Source organism: Tamandua tetradactyla, chromosome X (genome assembly GCF_023851605.1).
Source record: "Tamandua tetradactyla isolate mTamTet1 chromosome X, mTamTet1.pri, whole genome shotgun sequence".
Taxonomy (NCBI): Eukaryota; Metazoa; Chordata; class Mammalia; order Pilosa; family Myrmecophagidae; genus Tamandua; species Tamandua tetradactyla.
In genome coordinates this window covers 119,022,824-119,033,539 of record NC_135353.1, presented here as the reverse complement: position 1 = coordinate 119,033,539, position 10,716 = coordinate 119,022,824, and the positions used below count along the sequence as shown (strand labels likewise).

General features: G+C 38.0%; 1 protein-coding gene across 2 annotated transcripts in view; it reads left to right on the top strand.

Moving 5' to 3' along the window:
* The first annotated feature begins 361 nt into the window (after positions 1-361).
* The window catches only part of LOC143670826 (synaptonemal complex central element protein 1-like), a 49,730-nt gene continuing 39,375 nt past the window's right edge, over positions 362-10,716 (top strand). The window contains exons 1-4 of one of the 2 annotated variants that reach the window (XM_077145824.1): positions 362-487; positions 7,381-7,440; positions 9,359-9,418; positions 10,443-10,490. In XM_077145824.1, coding sequence (XP_077001939.1) covers positions 418-487; positions 7,381-7,440; positions 9,359-9,418; positions 10,443-10,490 — 238 coding nt within the window. In that variant the 5' untranslated portion in view covers positions 362-417. The remainder of the gene's footprint in view (positions 488-7,380; positions 7,441-9,358; positions 9,419-10,442; positions 10,491-10,716) is intronic. The other variant, XM_077145825.1, reaches the window with a different exon arrangement.

The window sequence follows — 10,716 nt, the reverse complement described above, 5'->3', positions numbered from 1 at the left end:
CCTGAGCTGTCTGTCCTTGGCTCACTAAGATCTTGGAGCCAGTTGGTCAGTCATTCCAGTTGTGTTGGGGCAGAGTGTCCCACTGGGGAGCTCTGAGGCCCAGCACAGAAAGAAGAGCACTTCCCATAGCCCGTATGAGGCAGTTTTAAAAGAGAACTGAACTCTAAAGCAGCTCCAAAACACAAGGGCTAAGCCTAGCGCTCTCCGCCACCCCCTCTTCCTCACACCAGATGTTCTGCGCTTGCCCAGTACTTGGCCTGCTTACCCCTTCTATTTACCACTGGTATTAACGGAGGTTCTCAAGCACACTGCTCAGGCTCGATCAGTTGAGCGCCCCGCCCCTTACATATGATTGGTCCAATCACCGGCAGAGGGGAAGGAAAGGCGAAGGGAAGCCGTTTGTGAGACCGTAGGATAATGGCGGAAGCACCCGAGATGTCTGATTTGGGGCCTTCAGGAGCTATGGACTTACCTGAGGAGGTTGAAGGTAAGGAGATCGGGTGGCTTTGAAGGACCTCCCTTAGGCACCAGGTCTGAGAAAGGGGCAAGGGGAAAGGGTCACCACCTCACAATCGGCAGAGACAGGTTTGGGCAGGAGGAACTGAGGTAATGCGACACACTTTCTCCTGATAAAATATTAACAGTAATGCTACTAATAATGAATTTAAAACATGATTGTTTAAGCTTTTTACTATGAAAAATGGAGGTAGGATAGACTAATAGAGCCGTATACAATCATCATCTAGATTATTTAGGATGGCTTTATTGAGGTATAATTGGCATACGATAAGCTATACTTATTTAAAGCCTACAAAGTGATGGTTTGAGATATGTGTATATTAAAAAAAAATCACTACAATAAAAACAAGGAATACACCTTGTAACTGTCCTCCTGCCTCTTTCTTCTTCCCCACCCCTAACCACTGATTAGCTTTCTGTCACTGTAGATTAATTTGTAGAATTTTATATAAGTAAGGATAATATGGTATGACTCTTTGGCCTGGCTTTTTTCACTCAGCATAATCATTTTGAGATTCATCCATGGTGTATATATGAAGAGTTCATTCCTTTTTACTACAGTATAGTTTTCCATTTCATGAATATGCCATAATTTATTCAACTGCTCATATGCTTCTGGACGTTAGGGTTGTTTTAAGAATTGACTCTTACAAATGCCACTGCTAGGAATATTCGTGTAAAAGCCTTTGCACAGACAAATATTTTAGCTGTTCTTGGGATTGGAATGGCTGGGTAACTTACTGAGTGTATGATTAACTCCTTAAGAATCTGGCAAACAGTTTTCCAAAGTAGCTGTACCATTTTACATTCCCACCAGCAGTGTATGTGTTATCCTCACCAACACTTAAAAGAAGTTTAGGGGTATCTCATTGTGGTTCTAATTTGCATTTCCGTAATGATTAATGATTTAAAGCATCTTTCCACTTGTTTATTTGCCATCTGTATATCTTCTGTTGTGAAGTGTCTGCTCAAACCTTTTGCTTATATTTTGTTGGGTTGCTTGTTTTCTTGATAATGAGTTTTGAGAGTTCTTTACATATTCTGTATGCAATTCCTTTATCAGATATATGCTTTGCAAAACTTTTCTCACCATCTATGGTTTGTCTTTTCATTCTCTAAACAGTGTCTTTCTAAGAGCAGAAAATTTCAAATTTAATGAAGTACAGTTTATCAAGTTATTCTTTTAGGGATCCTGCTTTTACCGTTGTATGTAAGAAATTTTGCCTAAGATCACAGAGGTTTTCTTGCCTGCTCCAGAATTCTGTAGTTTTATATTTTAATTTTAGGTCAATGATTTCTTTTTTTGTTTTTGCATGAACAGGCACCGGAAACTGAGCCTGTGTCTCTGGGCACGGCAAGCAAGAGCTGTGCCTGCTAAGCCACTGTGGCCCACCCTATGATTCATTTTGAGCCAAATTTTTTATATGTCCTGAGAAATGAGTCTCAGTTCTTTCTTTTAAATGTCAATAACCAGATGTTTCAGTGCCATTTGTAGAAAAGACTTTCCTTCCTATGGTGGCTTGCCTTTTCACATTTGTCAAAAATTAGTCATTGGTAAATACGTATAGGTATCTTTCTGGAGTGTATTCTGTTTCATCCATCCATCTGCTCATCTCAATACCGATACCTCAGTTTTTGGAAAAGATAGATTTTTAATAAGCTTGAAATCAGGTACTGTAAGTACTCCAACTTTATTCTCTTTCACAGTTTATTGGTTATTCAAAATCTTTTGTGTTTCCTAATGAATTTTTAAATCAACCTGTTAATGCCTAGAAAACTGCTTGCTAGATTTTGGTTTTGATTACATGAATCTATAGATCAATTTGTATAGTTTTTGTCATCTTAATAATATTGTGTTTTTTAACCCATAAATACTGTTTATGGCCGCTTTTATTTATGTTTTCCCTCATTTCCCTCTTCAATGTTTTATTTTTAGAGTACACTTCTTGCACACATTTGGTATGATTCATCCCTAAGCATTTTATCATTTTAATGCTATTGTAAGTTATATTTCAATTCAGATTTGTTCATTGCTACTAATAGAAATGCAATTAAATTTAATTTATTGACCTTGTATTCCGCAAACTTGTTGTAGTCAATGATTCTTTTAGTGATTTTGTAATTCCATCATATTTTCTACTTAGATAGTCATGTCATCTGTAATAAAGACAGTTTTAATTCTTATTTTCCAAATATATATGACTTTCTTTTCTTTCTCCAGCACTACAATGAACAGAATTGATAATAGCAGATATCCTTGTCATATTCCTGTTATCAGTAATGTATGGAAGCTGGACTTTTGCTTTTTCTGCATCTATTGTGATGATTATCTTTACTTTGTTAACGTGATGAATTCTGTTAATTAATTCTTATATGCTAAATTAAACTTGCCTTATTGGGATAAACCCCAGTTATTCAAAAATATTTGCTAAATATTTTTGGACAATTTTTGCATATATGTTCACAAGGGGTATTACTCTGTAGTTCCTTTTCTTGTATTACCTTTGCCATACTTCAGTTTAAGGGTAAGGCTTTCCTTGTTGCACGAGTTGGGTAGTCTTCCTTTATCTCCAATTGTATGAAATTTTGCATAGAATTGATATTATTTTATTCTAAAAGGTTTAGTAGAATCTAGCAGTAAAGCCATTTAGGCTTAGTGTATTCTATTTGGGAAAGTTTATGACTAAATACAATCTCTTGAATATTTATAGCTTCATTCATGTTGCCTATATCTTCTTGAGTATGTTTTGGTAGTTTGATTATTTCAAGTTATTTATTCATTTCTTCTAAATTGTCACATTTATTGGAATAAAATTGTTCATAATATTCCCTTCAAGTAATTTCAGTGTTTCTAGAATATTTAGTGATGTCTCCCCTTCATTCCTGATGTTGGTAATTGATGTCTTCCTTCTTTTTTTCTTAATCACTCAAGCTAGTGATTTATCTTTGTTTTCTAAAAGAACCAGTTTTTAAAATTTCATTACTTTTCTTCGTTGTTTGTTCTGTATTCTTCTCTTTTTTTATTCTGCTTTCCTTCAGCTTTGAGTTTAATTTGCTTTTTCTTTTCTGTTTTTTTAAAGTGAAAGCTTATGTCTTTGTTTTGAGATTTCTTATTTTCTGACATAAGTTTTGCAGCCATAATTTCCTTTTGAGCACTGACTTAACCAAACCCCACAAGTGTTCACAGTTTGTTTTTCTCTTTTAATGCAGTTCAAAACACTTTTCAGTTTGTCTTTTGATGTTTTCATTGACCAATGGTTGTGTAAAACTGTGCTATTTACTAAATATTTGTTTTCCTGATATCTTTCTCTTATTAATTTATACTTTTTTCCACTGTGGCCTTAGAACACACTTAGAATGATTTGAATAATTTTAAGTTTATTTGAACTTGGCTTTTAGCCCCCAATTTTATCTGTATTGATTAATATTTCGAGTGTGAGCACTTGAAAAGCATTTGTATTCTGCTGTTTTAAGTGGAATAATTTATAAATATTAACTAGCTCTTGTTGGTTAATGGTGTTGCTCAAGTCTTCTGTATACTCACCAGTTTTCTCAATACTTGTTTTTCTGGCTGCTTGTTTTATTGAGAGATGGTTGTTGAAATCTTTAGATATAACTATGGATTTTTCAGTTACCCTTTTAGTTCTACCAGTTTTTGTTTCTTGTATTTTGAAGCTATGCTATTATGATATGGAAGTTAAGGTTTGTATGTTACTACATTTTACCATCATGATTTTGAGATTATTTGTGATTATTATAACTGTATAGTAGAAATACTATATAATAGTGTGCTATTTCACATCTTTTCTCAAGTCTGCTTTCAGTGACATCACTTAGGTAACTTGAAATCAGCCACGCTGAAAGTATTTAGACCACACCAACTGGCAAATACCGCGACACGTATCCTTTTCTTTGGATGGATGGCTGTTAAGCATTAACCAGCATACCATGCAGGCTTAGGGTTTAAACTACTTCAGCAGCCATTAGCTTGGGCTTACATTCACTATTGGGGAGGGAAATTCTACCATACTCAGCTACCATTCTCAAATTGGCCTGTTGTGTTTTCCACTGAATATCTGCTGAATATTTTGTTGTTCTCCTGTCTCATGTCTATCAGAAGCTATCCCATTTCTTCTTCCTTTTAATCTTGCACATATGCCAACAGGTCCTGAGGCTTTTGGTAGTCTTTCTCTACTCATTTAAAATATATATTTTTATTGACAAATCCTCACACACATACAATCCATACATTGTGTACAATCAGTGGCCCACAATATTATCACACAGTTATGTATTCATGACCATGATTATTTTTTTTAGAATATTTGCATCACTCCAGAAAAATAAGAATAAAAAGAAAAAACTCAATTATCCCACACCTTTTACCCCTCCCTCTCGTTGACTGCCAGTATTTCAAGCTACTGAATTTATTTTACCCCTTACCTCCCCATTATTTATTTATTTTTTATACATATTTCTTTACTCATATACCCATACCCTGGATAAAAGGAACATCAGACGCAAGGTTTTCATAATCACACAGTCACACTATAAAAGCTTGATTGTTATACAATCATCTTCAAGAATCAAGGCTACTGAAACACAGGTCAATAGTTTCAGGTACTTCCCTCCAGCCACTAAAATAAACCACAAGCTAAAAACATATCTATATACTGTTTAGGAATAAGCTTCAGGATGACCTCTCAACTCAGTTTGAAAGGTCTCAACCACTGAAACTTCATTTTGTCTCTTTTCTTTCTTCCCTCTTTTGGTTAAGAACACTTTCTCAATCACTTGATGCCAGGTCCAGGCACATCCCAGGAGTTCTGTCCCACGTTACCAGGGAGATTTACATCCCTGAGAGTCATATTCCACGTAGAGGAAAGCAGTGAGTTCACCTGCCAACTTGGTTTAGAGAGAGGCCACCTCTGCGCAATAAAAGAGGTTCTCTGGGGGTGACTCTTAGGCCTAATTTTAAGTAGGCTTAGTCTATCATTTTCAGGAATAAATTTCATAAAGGCAAACCCTAAGATCGAAGGCTCGGCCTATTGATTTGATTGTACCCACGGCTTGCAAGACTATCAGGAATTCTCCAAATGGGGAAGTTAAACATTTCCTCTTTTCTCCCTGGGCCCCAAGGAGGCTCTGCAAATACTTCTTTATTCATTGCCCAAGTTACTCTGGGATATATTGGGGCATCACACTAACCTAGAAAAACCGACAAGATCTCACACCTTATTCAAGATTCCATGTACTTACAGTGTTAACTAAACTGACCATACAAGTTAAATTAGGTAATACGCTAACCCAAAATATAAATTTTGCCCCAAATAAACATCTCTCCCTTTGGTGTCCCACAGAAGTTGAAGTTTTAAAATATGAATAATATCATCCTTTACCCTGTATTCTGATATACCTCAGTCCCATCCAGATCAGCTTCGTTCATTTCTCTAGTTGCAGTCTGATCCCTTTTTCAGCTTTTAAAAGAGTTCCTGTATGGTGTAGTGCTAACTTTCATAGCTTCAGAACTCTAACTCTGAGTCCCAGGTGTCACATTTCTGAGAACGCCCAGATTAAATAGAAACAGCTCAGTATCTCAGAATTTAGAAATAACAGTTACAACTCCTGATCTCCACTCATTTTTATTCTAAGGTCTCTGGGAATAGCTTGCCATCTAGTTGCTCTTTTTTAATGTGGAGATTTAGAGAGACTGATAAATTATGTTATTGCTACCACTTTCTCAGAATCTTTACCACCTAGTTTCAGTCTTTTCAGTCTTGTTAAATTTAGCATATTTGCTATGTCTATTTTTAAAGTATTTAAATATAATTTTGCTCTGAAATATTTCAGTATGCCTCTCATTAATAAAAGCACATTTTCCTCAGCAAAAGTCATTATACTAATACCACACCAGAGAAAATTAGCAATAATCCCCCAATATTGTCATCATATACTGGACCCATATCCAGATTCTCTTTTTATCTTCATAATAACTTTTAACAGTGAGGTTTTTTTTGAAGCCAAAACATCGACATATGTGAATAGAATCTTTTAAGCATCTCTTAACCAAGAATGGTCTCCATGAAAAACACATTTTACCTTCATTTTTGGATTATCATATTTTCCCTGTGTAATTAAAGGGTAATGCATTTTGCTTTCAAGAATTTCAGGATATTGCTGTCCAGAAAACAGAAGAAAATTGAAAACTTTTCCTATCAATGTCTCCTATAGATGTATCCCACCTATTAAAAGATATGCCCCCATAATATTTATTAAAACAGTGTCAAAAAGAAGTAGGAACAATAATATAAGCACCTGTAAGTATTATTTAACTTTAATAACCACTGACCTGTTGCATGTAGGGTTATATCTTTTTTAATGTTTTAGGCAGATGTCACATAATAATGATGACACCATCCTAGGGAAACACTGCAAATACACCGCCATACCTAGTGAATGTCACTACAGATACAGTAAAGAGTAAAAACAGAGGTGGAGGTCACTCTCTATTCTTTTTCCACAGGCTACAGTGAGAAATGATTGTACCCATCAACCTTAAAAAGACATTTTGGAACAATCAACATTTGTATATGGTCTAGAATTGGGACAATATTAAATTTTTTGACAATCTTAACCATTGTAATGGAGCTGTGTATTTCTAAGAATATACATTTACTTTCTAGAGAATCTGCATTCTAAAGCATTTGGATATGAAATATGAGCAAGCCTGAGCTTGTTTTAAAAAGAACCAAGTCCACTGGGGAGCCTTTCTCTCCACTTGCAGATAGACCTGGCCTTTTCCTTCGTTCCCTCTCACTCTCAGTGGATCCTATAATCATATTTTGGTTTTTGTCCCCACAGAGCAATCCATTGCGGAGAAGAAAGAAGAGTTTCTGAAGGCAGTGGAAAAGCTGCATCAAGGTTATACGTCTCCTTGTGTCTGAGGCGGGATCTGGAGTTTGGGGTTCAAGTCATGGGTTCAGATCCAGTCCCCACAATTCAAACCTCAGGAAATTATCCCATTATGCTTTCCATTTTAAAGTATAATTATTTAAATCACCAATATCACATTATGAAACAGAATTCGAGAAATTAGAGAGGACAGAGGTGAAAGATTTCTCTAAACTTTTGTGTCCCATTGGACTTCCTCACAGGCAGGAAACAATTGTCAATAGATAATGCGTATATCCCCCAGAGATGTTTTACATGTATGCAAGTATTGTTATACATACTACCCCCCATTTTTATATACAAGTGACAGAAAGCAATGTAGATGGCTTTGTACCCTTCCTTTTGTTGTTCTGTTACATGGAGATTATCTATGCTCAAAGCTCCCAGCAGAGTTGGGGAAAAGAGGGTCTACCAAGCCCATTCTTAGCTCAAAATACTGTGATCAATCAGTTGAAACCAGATAAATAACTGGCTTTCCTTCCCAAAATGGCAAAAAAAAGTCTGTTGCCTGGACAAAAATTAGGTAGAGACCTCAAGACCGGAATTGCAGAGTGACCCTAACCATCTCTGGAAGACAAAATGCCTCGGGAAGTAGTGGTGATCGGTGTTGTTATTGCCACCTCACAGAGTGTTCCCTGGCCCAAAGGTCATAAAACCCAGTTAGTGGCTTCAAAACCCAAAGCCTGTGCTCATTAACTCTTTGGACTCTTTGTGGGTTCTTTGGACTTGACCCTGGGCAGATGCAGAGATGAAGACACTCAATTCTTGCCCTAGGAAGAGTTGAGGGGCCATCTTAGGGGATGATCTGAGATGAGCATTTTAAGGCCTCAGGTATGTTTTTCAATGCTTTGTTCCCCCAATCCCAGAAATAGGATTGTAGGGTATGTGCTTACAGGTAGAACCCTGGCTTACAGAAATAACTGGGCACTTGAGGCCCAGAGGTTTTTGTGGAGTTGGTGGTGAGGCATGTGGACATTTGGGACAATTTTTTATTCTGGCTTTGCACTGTTGAACTTGGAGCCAGAGAGGAAACAGAAGAAACCCTTCTTGGTTCAGATGATCGAAACCAGGAAACTTGTGAGGAAATTTGGTTAGAAAAGACTGTAGCAAAAATTCCCTCAAGAGGTATTGTGCATCCTTTCACTGGAGGGCATGCAAGCTGTCACCTGAAATGTAAAGGGCAGCGTTTTGCCTTTTATCAAATGTGGACAATCCCTTAGTTATAGACTGGTCATCATCCCTTACGCCCCACTACCAAGGGTCTTAACAGGGTAGGACTGCAGGGAGATCTCCATTGGCTTCTCACAACACTCAGAGTAAAATACAGGAAACCCTCATTTTGGTTCACAAGGCCCTGTGGAATCTTCTTTTTTTTACTTCACTCCACCTTACATCCTGCCACTCTCCACTTGCTCACTTGGTATTCTCTCTGTTCCCTGGAATATATACTTCCGGTATCCACAGCTTTGGGCATTTGCATCTGCTGTGCCCTCTATCTGGAAAGGTTCTCACATCGTCCCTACCATGAGAGATGTAGGGCTTCCTCTTCTCCCTTACTTAGGGCCTAGGAAGTCCTTCCAGTACCTGAAGAAGCATCTTCCACCCCTTTGCCCTCTCTCTCTCTAAACCTTGCATTTTTTTTCACAACACAGTTGACACATCCCAGCATGATGGAAGATAGCGATCTGTTTTTCTGTTCACTGTCTTTTTCTGCCACCCATAACAGAAGCCCACAAGTGTCCTGCACAACTTCTGGGACACAGCCTCACCACCATCTCCACAAATTCATGTCGAATGAAAGCAGTATGGTCACCATGCCAGCACCCACCCCATCTCTACCTGCTTTGGACTGCTGGCTTTCTCCAGCTCAATCTTTTTCCCTCTGCAGTTGAAACCCTGGATCCAAAGACTGAGGACCTGGTTAATCGGATTAAGGCGTTTCAGCAATGTGAGTTCAGGGGTTTCCGCCAGTCGGTTTAACTCAAAAAGGAGAACCCGGGCTTTGAAAACTTCTGTTTCTTTATTTCTATAATCCAGGGATGCTTGTTGAGTAATTTGAAAAGCCACATGTTGAGAGAGAACAGGGTATTGAGGCTTTGCTTGCTCAATGTCTGTCTGTCTTCTCTGGCCCAGTGAAATAGAAAGCCAGTGAGGAGGTGAGAGAGGCCCTTGCCCTCTGGGAAGCCAAATAGAAGGAATTAGATTCATGTGAGTGATAATGAAAAGAACACAGTGAAGTCTCAGAATATCCCTAAGCTCTAAATTCCTCTGTCCTCCCTCAATTCTGGGTTCCAGATACCCGGATTTTCCAATGCGGTCTTCAAAGCCCAGTGGGATGCCCTGCCACCTCTTTGGGCTCAAATTCTACCTCTTGTTTCCTCCCACCTCAATAACAGCAAGCACTCCTGGAGCACACTCCCACCTCATGGACTTTTCACTTTGTGTTTTCTCTTCCTTTAGTGCTCTTCACTCTTGATAATCTAGATTTTGTTCTTCTGTTTCTAGTAATTCAGCTCTCGCTGCAAACCTTACCTCTTCAGAGAGGTCTTCGCATATCTTTGTATCTAAGAACAGCACCTGGCTCATATCTGGTCACTCTCCATTCACCTTACCCTGCTTCATTTTTTTTTCTTTGTATCCCTTCTCCCCACCTGATGTTTAATATATTTACATCTTTGTTTTCATATCTCCTCACCAGAATTTAAGATCTATGTAAAATCATGTTCATTCTGTGTTGTATTCATACCACCGTTTGCCTTGGCCCTATAACACTTACTTGGAAATATGGGCACAGGTAAGGGAGGGTGCTTGCCTCTTAGTGATGTTTATTAGGCAAAGGAGGTGAGTTACAAGAAGACCCTTGCCAAGACTTTTTGTGTGACAGTTGGCAAGATCCTTTCCTGAAGTTGGATTTGTTAAGGACAGAGCAGAGTGTGGTGCCTGAAATCTGATAGTGTCATTATTTTTTCCAGTGAATGGAGAGCAGCTGTGCCTGGAGGAAGTCTTGAGGAAAAAGCAAGGTATTTAGTAGCTGCTCTGTCATTCTCTCTTTCTGTGTTTCTATGCTACAAAAGTCTACTTTCCCCATAATAGACAGGTGGATCCTGTTGAAACCTAAATAAATTTATACTTTCTTGTCATAAACCCCTCCCTACTTCCCATTTCACTCATAGTAAAACAGATGTCCTGTCAATGAGCGGCAAGGCTAGATGTTTGTTACCTAGCCCTTTAACTCTCCATTTTCAC